Raw genomic sequence first — 18,588 nt, 5'->3', positions numbered from 1 at the left:
GCAACTGCCCAGCAGCCAAGCTTCAACACTGTCGTGAAGAAAATCAATTCAAGGAAACCGAGAAAGGCAGCTGAATAAACCCAGGAATAAAATTAATGACCAGAAGGAATGCTTTCCAAAATATTGAAACTTTAAGATAAAACTAAACAGAAATTCTAGAACTGAAAGGCAAACAAGAAGCCAGATGAGGAATGCATTAGACGTCACTGGAAACAGGACAGAGTTAAAGATTAAAGATGGAAAACTAGACATGATACAAGTAGAAGAAGAAAGAGAAATGAGATATTAAGCAATGAGGCTACTCAATGAGAGGTAACTGACTCTTTAAAGAAGGGCCAGTTTAAGGTAGTGAGTGTCTGAAAAGAAGAAGAGAAAAAAAGAAATGTGTACAGAGTTTATTCAGATAAACAAAACAGTATTTCCCAAACTTGGGCAAAGAATTGGATATATGAGTCCATAAAGTTAAGACCATCTAATCACCTCAATGCACAAAGACCTTCCCCAGGACACATCATATTAAAGTTGTCAAAAATCATTAACAAAAAATAATTTAGAGGCTGAGACAGAGAAAGCAGGATGGTAGCCTTCATGAAACACTCCTTAGACTACAGAAGATTTCACAGCAGAAATCCTACAATCCAGGATGGAGTGGAATGGCATTCTCAAAACTCTGAAAGAGAAAAACTTTCACCCCAAAGCATTCTATCCATAAAAATTATCATTAAGATATGAAAGAGAAATAATTTTTCATACAAACAAATGCTAAGGGAGTTTAGCAACACTAGGCCTAACCTACAAGAATGTAGAAAGAAGCTCTTCAACATGAAACAGAAAAGGCAAAAACACACTAAACTTTGAGTAAGGTGACAAATAGACAGAGTCATAAAATACTATCAGAATAGAATTTTAAATAACTTATTATAGTGTCATGTGCAAAGAGGACAAAAAGCAGAAAACAATTATGGCTACTTCAAGTAGGTAACAAGCTCACAACATAAAAAGGCAACTAAAACACAAAACGGGAAGAGGGAACTAAGGAACCCATGTGTGCAAAAAAATAAGATACTATCAGTGGGAAAAGGGCTATTTTTACCTATGAGATGGTTGCCACAAATCCATGGTAATCACAAAACATAAATCTAGACTAATAACTCAAAACATCAAAAAAGAGGAAGCTGATTAAACAAATCATAGAAAAATGGTCAAATTTAAATGGGAGACAGTAACTCATGAAAAAGGAGGGTGGGAAATAGAATAACCAGAATAGAAAAGACAAAATAGCAGTACTAAATCCTCATCTGTCAATAATCATTCTAAATGTGCTGAATGCACCTATCAAAAAACAAAACAAAACAAAACAGAGTGTCTGGTTGGATTAAAATACAAAACTGAGATACATACTAAACCCAAGAGACTCTTCATGTCTAAAGAGTCTAAAAGACTCTTCATGTCTTCTAGATTTAAAATTAAGTGATGGAGAAGGATACCCCAAGCAAATGGCAACATAAAAGGTATAGGCATAACCATATCAGAAAAATATGGATTTAAAGACAAAAGGGTAAATAAAAGACAAAAATGGACAGAATATAATGCTACAGGGGAAAGTTCATCAAGAACACATAATTTTTTTGTTGTTGTTGTTTTACAAGCACCTAACACAGGAGCACCAAACATATAAAACAATAGTTAACAGACCTAAAGGGAGTAATTGACAGTAACACAATAATAGCCCATGACTTTAACAATCCTCATATATGAATAAATATCATTTAGCCAGAAAGTCAAAAAATAAGTATCAGCTAAATTACATATAAGGCCAGATGCATTTGATATGTTTATATAGAACATTCCATCCTAATGCAGAAGAGTATACATTTTTCTCAAGTGCACATCGGATATTCTCAAGAATAGGCCTCGTTTAGGGGACACAACACTAGCCTCAATAAATTTAGGAAGTTTTGAATCACATCAAGCTTCTCTTCCGATCACTAGGATATGAAACTAGAAATCAAATAAAAGAAGAAAGTTGGAAACAAAAAACAGAACTATGTGAAAACTGAAACACATGCTACTGAACAACTATTAGGTCAATAAAAATACCAAAGGAGGAATAGAGAATCACCTGAAGACAAATGAAAATAAAAATATCACATACTTGAATCTATGAGATATACTATAAACTGAACTAAGATAGAAATATTTGGCAATACAGGTCTACATTGGAAACAAGAAAATTTTGAGGTAAGCAATTTTTATTTGCAACAGAAAAAAGATCACCATACATTTTCATGGTAGCAAAACATGTCAGATTGTTTGCTTTCATAATAGCTTCTTGTGAACACCATATGATATCACTTATACGTGTAATCTAAAATATGACACAAATGTCCTTATATCTGAAACAGAAACACACTCACAGACACAGAGAACAGACTTGCAGTTGCCAAGGGAGAGGGAGTGTTGGGGGGATGGATTGTGGAAAGTTTGGGATTAACAGATACAAGTTATTATATTTAGCATGAATAAACAGCAAGGTCTATAGTATAGCACAGGAACTATATTCAAAATCCTGTAATAAAGCATAATGAAAAAAGATATAAAAATAAAACATATATGTGTATAACTGAACCACTTCGCTGTATAGCAGAAATTGACCCAACATTGTAAATCAACTATACCTCAATAAAATATTTTTCAAAAAAGAATGGCTTGTTATGCAACAAGAGCTTACTAATCAGTTCAGTTCAGTTCAGCTCAGTCGCTCAGTCATGTCCGATTATTGCAACCCCATGAATCGCAGCACGCCAAGCCTCCCTGTCCATCACCAACTCTCGGAGTTTACTCAAACCAATGTCCATCGAGTTGGTGATGCCATCCAACCATCTCATCCTCTGTCGTCCCCTTCTCCTCCTGCCCCCAATCCCTCCCAGCATCAGGGCTTTTTCCAATGAGTCAACTCTTTACATGAGGTGGCCAAAGTACTGGAGTTTCAGCTTCAGCATACAACAACCCAAATGAGCAGAAGTGAAGACAATTAAAATAACTTAATGTTTCTTACTTTTGACGTTTGATTTGCTATCAAGACAACATTAATGAACATTTTGTTATTCAAGTTTAATTTAGATCACATTATTAAAATGTAACTCCATTAAACTTCCCTTCCAGGTAACCAGAGGAGTTTGAAGGAAAATTAATGTTTGTGGAGAAAAACTTATGACCCTGAAACACAGGACTAGACAAGAATTCAATTGTTCTTGTGAGTCACCCTTTTATTATAAAGACTGAAGAGATTCTTTATCACAGAGAGGATATAAAATGGTTCTAATTTGTAATGTACATGCATTTCTCCTAAGTTAGTATTATGACTAACTTAGAAAATAGGACGATATTTCTTTAGCGCAGCAGCAGAATTCATGTATAGGCAGCACTCTAAGTTTTCAGCCAGAAACCAAAAGATAATCTAATAAAAGCACATGAAGCAGGTCATCGACTCCTTCACTCCAACATATTAACCTCCTCTCACTTGAATATTGACTTTCCATAATTTAAGGAGTTGGTGTATAACATGTAAAACAACATTTTGCCCATCAATGTAAAGCACATTTTAAGACTTTGCTATATTGTATTTCACAATATTGTGATGGCCTCTGCCATACATCACCATGAATGAGCCATAGGCAAACATATATCCTCTCTGGAAAGAAGAGGTCACATTCTTTATGTCAAATATTTATTCAAATTTGTGTTACCTATTTTCCAACTGGTTTATTTAAGTGACTGATGTCATCTAAGACAACTATTGCCTTATTGATTTTCTGTTTGGACCATCTGTCCATTAATACAGTTGGGATTGTAAATTGATACAGCCACTCAGGAAAATGGGCTTCCCTCATAGCTCACTTGGTAAAGAATCTACCTACAATGCAGGAGACTGCGGTTTGATTGCTGGGTTGGGAAGATATGCTGCAGCAGGGATAGGCTACCCACTTCAGTATTCTTGGGCTTCCCTTGTGGCTCAGCTGGTAAAGAATCTGCCTGCAATGTGGGAGACCTGGGTTTGATCACTGGGTTGGGAAGATTCTCTGAAAAAAGGAAAAGCTACCCACTCCAGTATTCTAGCCTGGAGAATTCTGTGGACTGTATAGTCCATGGGGTTACAAAGACTCAGACACAACTGAGTGACCTTCACTCACTCACTCACTCATTCACTATGGAAAACAGTAGGGAGGTTTCTCAGTGACCTAAAAATAGAACTATTATATGACCTTGGAAACTACACTTGGGAATATATCCCCCCAAAGTATAAAAGCATAAATTTGAAAACATACATGCACCCTAATGTTCATTGCAGCACTGTTTACAATAGCCAAAATATGGAAGCAAAACAAATGTCCATCAATAGACAAGTATATAAAGAATGTGTGCCACAAATAAATAAACATTAATAAGTGTAAGTAATGAAATGTTACTCAGACATTAAAAAGAATGAAATTCTGCTATTTGAAGCCATGTGGATGGACCTAACTATTATTATGATTAGTGAAATAAGTCAGAGAGAGAAAAAATAGTGTATGATATAACTTATGATGTATGGTAAAGGATCATATGGAATCTTAAAAATAATACAATGAGAATATATGCAAAACAGAAACATACTTACAGATACAAAACAAAAACTAAAAGTTACTAGACTGTAAAGACAATGGGGTATGAACAAATTAGCAGTATGGGAAAAAGAGATCAAAACTACTGTATAAGCAAGCGACAAGGATATATATTGTAGCACAGGCAATTATAGACATTATGTTTTATTAACTTTCAGTGAGATAAAATCTGTTAAAAATACTGAATCAGTGTGTTTTGCACCTGAGATAAATAAGACATTGCAAATCAACTCTTCTTCAAATTTAAAAATCAGAAAAAAGTTCAAAAAGTGCATTGCCTTGGGCATACCACATGGATACATGCATTTGATCATCTATTTTCCCCATTGACTATGATAGATATAGGGCTTCCCAGGTGGTTCTGTGGGTAAAGAATCTGCTTGCAATGCCACAGACCCAGGAGGCACAGGTTCAATCCTTGGGTCAGGAAGATCCCCTGGAGGAAGGCATGGCAACCCACTGTAGTATTCTTGCCTGGAAAATTCCATGGATAGAGGAGCCTGGCAGACTACAGTCCATAGAGTCACAAAGAGTCAGACACAAATGAAGCAACTGAGCATGCATGCACACACATGGCAGGATTGAAGACACTGAAGCAAACGAGATAATAGGAACTTATTGAGGAGAAAGAAATTAAATTACACATTACAAATGACACTAAATTTTATAAATCTAGAATATCAGGAAAAAGAGTTAAGGTAGTTGTATACAAAGACCTGATACAAACAGAAATAAACTCTGTGGTCTGAAATTTTAATCTTTACAAATACATGAATGGACATGAATGCTTAGACTAGTTATTTTCCATTGCAGAACTACAATTCATGACTATTCTTTATACAAATAACAAAAAGTCATTGATGCTATATGTTTTAAGTGAGAATTTTTTTTTTTTTAATTAATTAATTTTAGTTGGAGGATAATTACTTTACGAAATTGTGATGCTTTTTGCCATATATCAACATGAATCAGCCATGGGTGCAATATGTCCCTCCATCCTGAACCCCTTCCCACCTCCCTCCCCATTGAAACATGTATATTACCATATGTAAAACAGATGACCAATGCAAGTTCAATGCATGAGAATAAATTATTTTAAGAAGGATTTCTCAGGTGGCGCTAGTGGTAAAGAAACTGCAGGTTAGACATAAGAGACGAAGGTTAGATCCCTGGGTTCAAAGATCTTGTGGAGGAGGGCACAGCAGTCCACTCCAGTATTCTTGCCTGGAGAATCCCATGGACAGAGGAGCCTGGCAGGTTGTAGCCCATAGGGTCGCAAAGAGTTGGACTTGACTAAAGTGACTTAGCATGCTTGCAGCTTTAAGAAATTCATCTAGTTTTATGAAAAAATGATTAATTCCCAAATTTTCCAGATTCAAGGCTGAGAATAAATCTCAGAAACTGGGAAAACCATAAAATGAAAAAAAAAAAAATTTGAATTATGAGAGATTTCACAAGCCTTAACTGAGTTATATAAATCGCATGGAGAAGCTGAAGTCAAAAAAGGAAAATTCCAGGAAATAAATTGAAAGGGTAAGTTCAACTTCCACAGCCTGATCAAAGAATCTGATCAAAGAATCTGATCTAGAGATTAGCAATTTATGATTCTGGGGCCTTTCTTCAGCCCAGGTGAATTACCTTTTTTTATAGCTGATATTTGAAAGAATGCTCTCAGAGCTCTCTTAATGTCCTTGTTCCTCAGACTGTAGATGAAGGGGTTCAGCATGGGTGTGACCACGGCGTACATCGCTGAGGCTGTTGCACTTGAGTGTGAGCTGTGGGGAGCAGCAGAGCTAAGGTACACGCCTAAGCTTGTACAGTGAAATAAGGAGATGACTGAGAGGTGAGATGCACAGGTGGAGAATGCTTTACACTTCCCCTGAGCTGATGAGATTCTACATATTGAGGAAGCTATCTTACAGTAAGTGTAAAGGATACCTGCAAGGGGAACACCTCCCAGGATCCCAGCTCCAAAACTCATCACCAATTCATTAAGAAAGTTGCTGGAACACGCAAGTTGAATCAACTGTTTGAGTTCACAGAAATAGTGTGGGATTTTCACCTCTCTGCAGAAGGACAATGTCAATACCATTAAGGTTTCTAACAAGGAATGTAGGACACTGATGATCCAGCTAACCAAAAGCAGAATTCCACAGCGGTGTGGGCTCATGATGACTGTGTATTGAAGGGGATGGCAGATGGCCACAAAGCGGTCATAGGCCATCACAGTCAGGAGGAAGTCATCCAAGCCTACAAACAGCACGAAAAAATACATCTGAATGATGCAGCCTTAATGGGATATAACTTGGCTCTGTGTCTGGATGTTCCACAGCATCTTTGGGATGATGGTGGAGGTGATACAGATGTCTACAAAGGACAGGTTGAAGAGGAAGAAGTACATGGGATTGTGGAGGTGGGGGTCTGAGCTGACCGCTAGGATGATGAGCACGTTTCCAAACACAGTGATCAGGTACATGGAGAGGAAAGGTCCAAATATGAGGCACTGCAGTTCTGGTTCCTCTGAAAATCCAAGAAGAAGAAATTCTGAAGCATGTGTTATGTTCCTTGGTACCATGGGCTGAAAGTAACTATGAGGAAAGAGGAAAATAACATGACCGATTTTTTCACAATTAGTTATCACTCACATTGTTGAAGGGCTGCCATTTATAATTGCCTATCATAATATTAATTTCAAAAATTTGTTCATGAGTTCAGTTCCCTTGGTAGAATTTCTTATAGCATCTTTAATTAGCAAGATTGTTCGACTTTCAGCATTTTCCCTGGCAAGTCAGGTATATCTCATATTTAGGGAGAAATTCTTTCATTTTTTCAGGACATTTAAATTGTGTGCCGACGATGTTCCAGGTGCTGTCTAGGCAATGAGTATGGGGTGCTGAAAAATAAAAGCTCTGACTATCCATCTACAGAGAAAAATCCAGAGAATTATTTTTTAAAAACTTATATATAGCTTCTCGGATCGTGACAGATGCTATGAAGAAAATAAAAGCAGGTATAACTGAATGAGTAAAGAGGGGTACTATTTTTTATGGATGTTCATGCTAAGACTTGAAAACTTGAAAATCAAGGTGATATTTCCATGTACACATCAGATGAAATGTATGCCAGGCAGGGAGAACAACTGTGCAAAGAGAGGGACTTCTTTAAGATGTTCAATATGGGAAACGTAATGGCCAGGAGGGAGAGTGAGGAGAGATGATGTCATAGGATGCTTAGGAGCAAGGTGGCCTCCCTATTGCTGCTGAACCATCAAATATCAAGGAGTCCTTTATATACATCATGTATTTTTAGAACCTTAGGAAATTTTTGCGAAGTCGGCTTGTAAGTACTAATGAATCCCTCCTGTCAGTTTAGTTTATAACTCTGTTATAAGATTCACCTTGGAATGTATGTGCTCAGAACTCCTGCTTGGAGAACTTAACACACTTCACAAGGCATGAAAATACACACACATCATAGAATCTTCCTTCCTAGGCTGTGTAACTTCCATGTCGTTTTCACCCCTAACTACCCTTATGAAGTTAGATGTTGATATAACTCAAGATGATCATAGCAAATAACCTACAAATGGCATTCAGAAATTCCAGATTGTAAATTTTCCAACATTCCCAGATAGCTCAGTGGGTAACAAATCTCCCTGCAATGCAGGGGACACAAGAGACACAAGTTCTATCCCTGGGTCGGGAAGATCCTCTGGAGAAGGGAATGGCAACTCACTCCAGTATTCTTGCCTGGGGAATCCCATGGACAGAGGAGCCTGGTGGCCTACAATTCATAGGGTTGCAAGGAGTTAGACACAACTGAAATGACAGAGCACAGTACCAATAAACTTGGAACTCTATTTTGGTATAGCCATTTTATGCTTCGTATTAAACATCTGCTGAACATTTATTACATAAACTCATGTTGTTGTTCAGTTGATAGGTCATGTTTGATTCTTTCCATGGACTGCAGCACATCAGGCCTCCCTGTCCTTCACTATCTCTTGGAGTTTGCTCGAATTCATGCCCATTTAGTCTGTGACACTATATGTTTGCATATATATATGTGCTTTCTTTCTCAAAGCCTGAATTTTAAGATATATATATATACACACATGTGGACTTCCTTAGTGGTCCCGTGGTTAAGAATCTGGCTGTCAACACAGGGGTCACAGGTTCAATCCCTGGTCCAGGAAGATTCCACATGCCGCCAGATAACTAAGCCCATGCATCACAACTACTGAGTCAGATTTCCCTAGAGCCCATGCTCCTCCAACAGAAACCACCACAATGAGCAGCCTGCACACTGCAACTATAAAGTGGCCCCTGCTCGCCCCAACTACAGAAAAGCCCACACATCAATGAAGACCCTTCACAGGCAAAAACAAATAAATAAATAAAACTGAAAATTGGTGTATGTATACATAGAGAGAGAGGAATTGGACATAAGAAAAAAGAAGGATCTCATAAGCTCAAATGGTCCCTTGACAGACTGTGGTAAAGAAAGCCTTCATTGGTTCTGGTGACATTTCATGTGCTATTATACCTCCTTGATGCCCAGGAAAAACGGTAAAAAAGAATACATGTACCCAAAAGATAAAGTAGTGATGTCTTTATGTTTAAAAACACTTGCAGATTATACTACTCAAAATAAAAATGAGCAAAGGCAAAAAACCAACACTTTGTACAAGGATATATATATAAAGTACAATATATAATGTAAAATGAATATTGGCCACTTTTAATGTGTTATCCTGTGCTAAGTCACTTTAGTCATGTCAACTCTTTGCAAACCCATGGATTATAGCCTGCTAGGCTCCCCTGTCCATGGGGTTCTCCAGACAAGAATACTGGAGTGGAAAAAAAAAAAAAAAAGAATACTGGAGTGGGTTGCAATTTCCTCCTCCAGGGGATCTTCCTGACCCAGGAATCGAACCCACAACTCATGTCTCCCGCATTGGCAGGTGGGTTCTTTACCACCAGTGCCAACTGCAAAGCCCATCTTTAAGACGAGGCAGCAAAACTTGTTTTTCCTGTGCCTGTTTTGTAATTTTTTGTTTAATTGTTTTTGTATGGTCCGATAGCAGACTAGGCAATCCTCTTTCTCTCTTCTCATATGTGACTCCTTCTCTTTGCTATTCTTGGGTTTTCATCATTTTTCTCTTAATTCTTGCACACTTTGTCCTAGTTTGCCCAACCATCAGTGACCTCCACAGTCCATACACATAAGATACATATGTCATGATGATTCCAACCTTCTCCCTGAGTAACATTCTTTATATTAGTTATCTGAGACATTGTGCTATTCATACATCTCTTTCATTGTACTCATCTTCTCAATGAACACAGGATCCAAGCAGACAAAACTTCACCTGTTATGTTCAAGTTTGTATTTTAACCATGTGTGAATATATATGCACTTGTACAAAAATGAATGTAGAAAAAAAGAAAAGTTGGGAAAAGGAGAAGGAGAATGAAACCAGGTTAAATAGTATGGTTTCAAGACAAGTTTAGCAAACAAAACTGAATGGAGCATTGAAAACTAATTGTGTAAAAAATATAGTAGCAATAACTTATGAGTTTTCATTGTGGTTCAGCTGGTAAAGAATCTGCCTGCAATGCAGGAGACCTGGGTTTGATAACTGAGTTGAGAAGATCCCCTGGAGAAGGGAACGGCTACCCACGCCAGTATTGTGGCCTGGAGAATGCCATGGACTGTATGTATAGTCCATGGGTCGCAAAGAGTCAACAGGACTGAGTGACTTTCTGACTTATGATATAAAATGGACTAATTAAATTGACAATGACCTAGATGTAAAATAACATAAAACATAATCTTCCTAGAATGTTCTGATATATAGCACACTCTCAGTTATTTGTTGAATACATTAGGATTTAGGTCTCTATTTATGGACATTTAATTTGTGGTAAGGTTGTATATCATTTTATTCAGAAGAAGTGAATTGTTGATGAAATTAAACACAAATATTTATTTATTTTGCCAAGTTTGTAGTTTCCCACCGTAAAACATCTTACAAAAAATTAAGAAAGATTATGACCTCAGTGTAAGACTAATAGACACTTCATAGGTAAACATCTTGCAATCTACATATAAAGTCTTTGGGTGGGCAAAACCATGACAAAAAAGTCAAGATACGCAGAAGTAAATAGACATTTTTAACTAGAGAAACAATTTTTTTTAAATTTATGACCAAAAGTAAGTACTTAAAGTCAGTTCAAAAATGATCCTTTGTATGGACATATAACATGTGGGTACATAATAATAATACTAGGCAAATAAAAATCATGACCAAGCATAAAAATTTTTACTTGAACTCAGTATATAGTTTAAGAGAACAGCAAAAAATCTTTATCATACCACTGTCCTGGGAAAAAACTTTAAGACCTTTCACATTTTGGGGTAAGAATAATTACCCTCAAATGTGCTAGAGGTAGTAAAGAAGACATCTCTGATTTTTATGGCAAAAAATGTGAGGTATTACAAATTTTTAGGGAAACAATCTGAAGGTAGCTATTAATAATCAAACTACAGATATTCTTTTTCCACTTTAAATCAATTTTTGTTATAACAATGAGTAAGATTTTTTCCATTAGGAACTTAAATGGTTTCAGACTGACAATTATCTTTAATAATTACCATAGTCAAGAATATATCCAAAGTGGACAGTACAAACAAGATGCTAAATTTTGGGAACTACCCTAGCAATCTGGTAGTTAAGACTCCATGCTTCCAATGCAGGGATCACAGGTTCAATCCCTGGTCAGATAACAAAGACCCACATGCTGTGTGGCAAAATAAATAAATAAATAAATAAATAAATAAAAGATATCAATTTTTAAAAAATGAGTAAAAGCAAAATTTTATGGGAATAAGAAAAGATGTTTGTATTGTCCATTAATCCATTTACTAAATAAATACTTACTGAATACCTGCTCTAGGCTATACAATAAGCTAGTCACTGAAGATTTTAACCCAATTCGAGGATAATACAATTTAGTCAAGAAAAAATACATTTGTAAAAGACTTACAGAAATGAAAATCACAAAATAATTAAAATAAGCACTATGATGGACACAAACAATGCTCAAGAAGCATGGAAGAAACTGAGCTAGTCTAAAGCAATGCTAGGCAAAAGAAGTCTTACAAACAAATGCACTGAAATAGGAAAATTTAACACTAGATCAGGAACAGGGAAATAGAGATCATAGTGGGTTGCATTTCCAGAAGCTGAAGATCTAAAACTCACTGTTTCCAAGCTCGGCATTCTTGACTTTTTGCTTTCACTTCCTTTAACATTTGTTGTTGTTTAATTGCTCAGTCATGCCTGACTCTTTTGTGACCCCATGGACTGCAGCCCACCAGGTTCCCCTGTCCATAGGATTTCCCAGGCAAGAATACTGAAGTGAGTTGTCATTTCCTACTCCATGGGATCTTCCCAACCAAGGGATGGAACCCCACATCTCCTGCATTGCGTGCAGATTCTTTACTGCCAAGACACCTGGGAAGCCCTTCCTTTAAATAACTAAGTCATTAAATGCGTGATAGAAATTTCCTGTATCTGTCTTCTCTTCATGGCAGCAGTTGATCAAAGCTTCCTCTCCCACTGTGTGTTCTGGGCCTCCTTGGCCTCTGCTTACTCTCATTCTCCCCTTATCTCTAACTTTAAATAAAGAAATATTACAGTATAAATGTTTCATAATGCTGTGCCAGTTCCTGTTATACACATGAATCAGTTATAAATATATACACACATATCCCCCTCTTGTTTTGGATTCTATTCCCCTTTAGGTCACCGCAGAGCTCAGAGTAGGGTTCCCTGTGCCGCACAATAATTTCTCATTAGCTGTCTCTTTTATAAATAGCAGTGTATACATGCCAGTCCCAATCTCCCAATCCATTCCACCCCTACATCCCTCCTTTGGCAACCGTGAATGTGTTCTCTCTATCTTGGTTTCTATTTCTGAAAGGAGAAATAGAAAATACAGAGATTCTTTAACTGAGGATTCTTTCGTGTTGGCACAATTGGCATTCAGGTCCAGTTCACTATGGTGGGGTCTGTCCCGTGTTCTGCAGGTGTTAGAGCCTCCCTGACCTCTGTGGACTCCTTCTCATGTCACTGTCATAGAAGTCTGGGCATTGCTCAAAGTGCCCTAGGGATACTTGGTTAGAATGGCAGTTTAAACATAACTAACTCAACATATTTTTATAGCATTTGTATAGCAGTAGTTTAATGATAAAGATTAGGAATGGCAAAATGAGAGTAACACAGGCACACCATGAAATGGTGCATGAAATGGCGTATGCCATGATAATAGCGAACCATCATTGTCATCATCATGTCATCATCATTAGTGCTGAGAGGGTATATAGTGAGGAAATACTGAGTAAGAAGGAAAATTGGACAAAAGTAAGAAAAACGATTGTGCTTTTAGGAAGTGTATGAGTATATATGTGTGCATAATACAGAAAGAGAAATTTTAAAATAATCTAAAGAATTTATGGCAAAAAATGTTAACTTGAATGAAACTAGGTTATATAAAGTAGTTTCAAAACAACTCTTTGTAACGAAATGGAATGGAAGTTTATGTTATATCAAAACGTGAAATAGTAACAATTTAACAAAATCAACGTGGATCGTTAATATAAAGTCAAGCTGCCAACAACTTGGAAATAAAGAATGAAACAGAATGACTTTTGAAATGTAGGGAGAAAGCAGTATTTAAGCTGTAATTTCACCTCATGTGAATAGCTGTGGATTTCAGTGTACTCTGGTGGCTCAGATGGTAAAGAATCTGCCTGCAATGCAGGAGACCCAGGTTCAATTCCTGGGCCAGGAAGATCTCCTGGAGAAGGGAATGGCAACCCACCCCAGTATTCTTGCCTGGAGAATTCCATGGACAGAGCAGCCCATGGGCTCACAAAGAGTCTGGCATGACCGAGTGACTTTCACTTTCAATTTTCAAAGGTATAGTGATCATTAGACAAATGATAAAGAAGAATGCCTTCCTAGTGATGGCTTGATGTGAAGCAACTTTTAAATATAGGTCTAATCAAAAGGAGAAATTAGGAATTTTCCGGGTGGTCCAATGGTTAGGAATCAGCACTTCCACTGCAAGGGACACAAGTTCCATCCCTGGTCAGAGAACTAAGATCCCATATGCCATGTAGGGTGGCCAAAAATAAATAAATAAAGGAGCAATTAGAAAGAGCAGAGATACAAATGCATGTTGGAACAAGTGTAAACAGTGATTTATTAGCACGAAGCATACATTTTTGTCTAAAACAATGATCAGCAAGTGGAGAATATTAAACTGACAGCTCAATTTCTTTCAGAAAAAAAAATTTTTTTTTAATATATAGTGATGCATGTAAGTGGAATCTAGGAAAATGGTACAGGGGAACCTACTTGTTGGGTGGGAATAGAGGCACAGACGTCGGGAAAAGACATATGGACACAGCTGGAGGGGAGAAGGGGGATGAACTGGGAGACTGGGACTGACGCAGGAGCAATGCCCTGTGTAAAACAGAAGCTAGAGGGAGCCTACGGTGCCGCACAGGAAGCTCAGTTCAGCCCCTGTGATGACCTAGAGAGACGGGACGGGGATGGGAGAGAGGTCGAGGAGGAAGAGGGTGTGTACATAGAGCTGATTCAGGTCACAGCGCTGAGAAACTAGCACGGCGTGGTAGAGCTACTGTCCGCCAATAAACAAATAAATAGAAGGCAACGGAGAATATACGATATGATTAACTGAGAAATCTGACCACACCAAATTCACATATATTCACAATTCCCCTCAAATACATCTATACATAAGTAAAGAACTAAAGGACAAATAGCCAGTATGAGGGGGTGGTGGGAACCTCCAAATGCTTATTTGAAAAATCATAATTATAAGCAAGAATAGAAATTCTCCAGTTCTATTCTACCAAGGAAAGGAGTCATAACGATAATTTGAGATAGAGAAAATAAATAGTTATCAAATTCACTTACATATTCAAGCATCACAAGCAATGGAATAATTCAAGTTCTTTAGCATTCCCCTTTATGCAAATTAATTATTTTCCTTCCATTTTTTTTTTTTTCCCCCATAGAGGATACTGTGAAATACATGTCTCTTGCAACTGCTGTTGCAAGGATGTGTTTGCAGGCCTTCTTTGGTATGGACCTTTCTCATTATTAAGGAAATACAGTCAAATATGCCCATTATTGAAAGTTAGACAAAAATGCCTTCACTTCATTTTATGTCCCTCCAGTTAACACCCTACCTCTTTCTTCCAGTGAATTAGTAAGATACTTGGATATACTTTCTATTATACTCTGCCTGGAAACCCTTTATGACTCTCTTGTCTTTTGTAATTGGGCTTCCTTTCCTGCCATTTAATTGTCATCACTGAGCATTGCCTTACTGAGTTCTCTTTTTAGCATCTAAAAAATACTTTAATATTTCAATCAAACAAGCAAACCACCACAGTGTTCTTTGGATTCTGGGATATACTGAATAATTTTTCACATGTCCTCAGGTAAATATTCTTGATTTTCTTTTTCTATGGCCTGTTCCTGCAGTGTCTTTTGGGCTCTTGGACTCACCAGCATGGGAACTCTGAGAGGAAGTTATCTAGGTGAAGTCTGAATCCCTTCCTGGGTTGTTGATGATGGAGACTGAAGGTCTGTGTGCAGATGAGACCACAGGAAGGGTTAAAATATTGAAACTTAAGCCAGAATTAGGACTCCAAAAGCAACAACTGTCTCTTATCCACACTCAGGTTGTACAAGCTCAGGGACCACAGCAGAGGAGATATTTACAGCTCTCTCTGTCTGCTCATTATGTACATTTCTCTCATTTTTCAACGGCCTGTAAGCACATGAATTCCCTATGGAACTTGGCCTGGACAGAAAGAAATTTTTCCTGCTGATGCTCTGTTCTCAAGAGATCGGGTTATAAGCCAGGAGAATTCAGACCTCTTGGGCTTCCCTGTTGGCTGAGCGAGTAAAGAATCCACCTGCAATTCAGGAGACAGAGCAGATATGGATTTGATTCCTGGTTCAGGAAGATCCCCTGGAGGAGGGCCTGGCAACCCACTCCAGTATACTTGCCTGGGAAATCCTATGGACAGAGCCTGGAGGGCTAGAGTTTAAAGGGTCACAGAGAGTTGGACATGACTGAGCAGCTAATTACTTCTTAAGACCTATGCCAATAGGACCTTTTATGATTATGTTTCCAAAGAATTTTTTCAGACCCTTCTTTAGGTCTTTATTTCTCAGACTATAGATGAAGGGGTTCAGCATGGGTGTGACCACAGTGTACATCACCGAGGCTGTTGCACTTGAGTGGAAGCTGTGGGTACCAGCAGAGCTGAGGTATACTCCTAAACCCGTACAATAAAATAAGGAGACAACAGAGAGGTGAGATGCACAGGTGGAAAATGCTTTATACTTCCCCTGAGATGATGAAATTCTGCCTATGGAAGAAACTATCCTAGAGTAAAAGTAAAGAATACATGAGAGGGAACCCCCGGCCAGCAGCACAGCTCCGGAATACATCACCACATTATTGAGAAAGGTGTCCGAACTGGCAAGTTGGATCATCTGATTGAGTTCACAGGCAAAGTGAGGGATTTCTAAGAATGTACAGAATGTCAGTCTCAACAAACTTAAGCTTTGTAACAAGGAATGCAGGAAGCTGATGACCCAGGACACCAGCACCAACAGTTCACAGAGCTGGGGGTTCATGATGACCGTGTAGTGCAGGGGGTGGCAGATGGCCATGAAGCGGTCATAGGCCATCACTGTTAGGAGCAAGATGTCAAGTCCTGCAAAGAGCATGAAAAAATACACCTGGGTGATGCAGCCTTCATAGGTTATGACTTTGGTCTGTGTCTGGATATTCCATAGCATCTTTGGGATGGTGGTGGAGGTGAAACAAATGTCCACAAAGGACAGGTTGGAGAGGAAAAAATACATGGGGGTGTGGAGGTGGGCTTCTGAGCTGATGGCCAGTATGATGAGCAAGTTTCCAAATACAATGATCAGGTACATGGAGAAGAAAAGACCAAATATGAACGGTTGCAATTTTAATTCCTCTGAGAATCCCAGAAGAAGAAATTGTGAAACTCCTGTTAGGTTTCTTATTGCCATGTGTTGATGGTGACTATGGAAAAAGAAGGAAATAGCATGATTTATTTCCACACAAAAGCATCATTATTCATGTGGTAGAAATGCTACCATTTATATTTTGCCATCAATAATTGCTTTCAACATTTTGTTCATGGATCTTATGCACTTGAAGGAACCTCCTGTGGCATCTCTAGTTAGCAAAGTTGTCTCATGATCAGAGTTTCCCCCAACATGTTATGTATACTACAATTTTAATGAGAAATTCTTTCATACATTTGAAGAATATAAATTGAATTGTGGCAATATTCCAGGTACTATCTATGTAGGGAGTTAGGGTGTTGGAAAACAAAAGCTCATAAAATCTGGTTGTGCAAAAAGGATATAAGCAAATAAAAAGTTACATAGAAATTTAAATGTATATATAGCATGTCTTATGCTTACGGGTCTCTTAAAAAGAGACCCATAAAATAAAAAGAAAGCTGGCATAAAAGCAAGAGTGAAAAGGAAATACTATTTTATGCATGTTTAGATAAGAACTACAAACAAGCTGCTATTTGAACAGACTTCAAGGAAGGGTGAGTGTCATGAACAGACTTGGGGAAGGGTGTACTTACAAGGGAGCAGCCAGTGCACAGGCCCTGAGGAAAGTGCTTGTTTAAGATGACCCAGTGGATACAAGGAAGCCAATCTGGTGAGGGAAAATGAGCAGGAGGATTAGTGAGGAGAGATATTGTCAGAGAATGCTGAAAAATTATGTAGCCTCTGTGTTACTGCTGAAACTTCAAGTCATAAAGTCCACATGTATCTTCAGCGCTTTAGGAAACTCCATATGTTAAAAATCCTATACGACTTATCTCACTTAGCATAATGGCTTCAAGTTCCAACCAAGTTGTTGCTAATAGCAAGATTTCATTGTTTTCATAAAAACTAGTGTATCTGAACTGTTTTATTAGTTTCAGGTGTACAACATAGTGATTTGATATTTTTATAGATTATACTCCATTTAAAATTATTCCAAAATATTACTTATACTCCCTATACTGCACATTGCATATTTATATTCTATTTGTTTTGTTTTATTTCTTAATATTATTTTTTAAATAAATTATTTATTTATTTATTTATTTTGTCTGTGCTGTGTCTTCATTGCCATGCAGGCTTTTATGATGAATTGAAATAAGTCAGACAGAGATAAATAAACATTGTGAGATCTTGCTTATATGTGGAATCAAAAAAACAAAACCAGAAGCCAAGCTCATAGATAGAGAGAACAGGTTATGACTGCCAGAGGCAGGCGCAGGGAGTGGGAGTGGGTAAATGGATGAAAGGGTCACAGGTACACACTTCCAGTTATAAGATAGATAAGTCATGGGGCTATAATATACAGTGTTGTGACTATAGTTAATAATACTGCACTGCATATCTGAAAGTTGCCAATAGAGTAAATCTTAAAAGTTTCTATCAAGGTAAAAATTGCAACTACACTTGGTGGCAGGGATTAACTAGACTCATTTTGGTAACCATTTTAAAATATACATAAATATTGGATCATTATGTTATAAACCTGAAACTAATAAAACATATGTTGATTATATCTCAATAAAAGATACTTTTTAAAAAATGCCTATAGGAAACAAAATTTAAGGAAAGTCCAGAAATGACTTCTCAAAGAAATGATATATGATAATTACAATTTAATGATATCACATGTGTCACTAATTCAATTTGAGATTTGGAAATGAAAAACTATGACAGAAACTCTTTTATAATGTGGGGAGGAAGCAGAAC

At 37.5% G+C, this 18,588-nt stretch overlaps 1 protein-coding gene across 1 annotated transcript; it reads right to left on the bottom strand.

Annotated features, from left to right (window-relative positions):
* Positions 1–324: 324 nt before the first annotated feature.
* On the bottom strand, positions 325–16,722 carry LOC136155783 (olfactory receptor-like protein OLF4). Its single transcript, XM_065917890.1, has 3 exons — positions 16,522–16,722; positions 6,303–6,939; positions 325–356 (listed from the first exon to the last, which is right to left on the bottom strand). The coding sequence occupies exons 1-3, from the start codon at positions 16,720–16,722 to the stop codon at positions 325–327; spliced, it is 870 nt and encodes a 289-aa protein (XP_065773962.1).
* Positions 16,723–18,588: the final 1,866 nt, after the last annotated feature.

The sequence above is a fragment of the Muntiacus reevesi genome, chromosome 1 (assembly GCF_963930625.1).
Source record: "Muntiacus reevesi chromosome 1, mMunRee1.1, whole genome shotgun sequence".
NCBI lineage: Eukaryota > Metazoa > Chordata > Mammalia > Artiodactyla > Cervidae > Muntiacus > Muntiacus reevesi.
The sequence above is the reverse complement of the archived record's forward strand: the minus strand, read 5'-3'. Positions and strand labels throughout refer to the sequence as shown.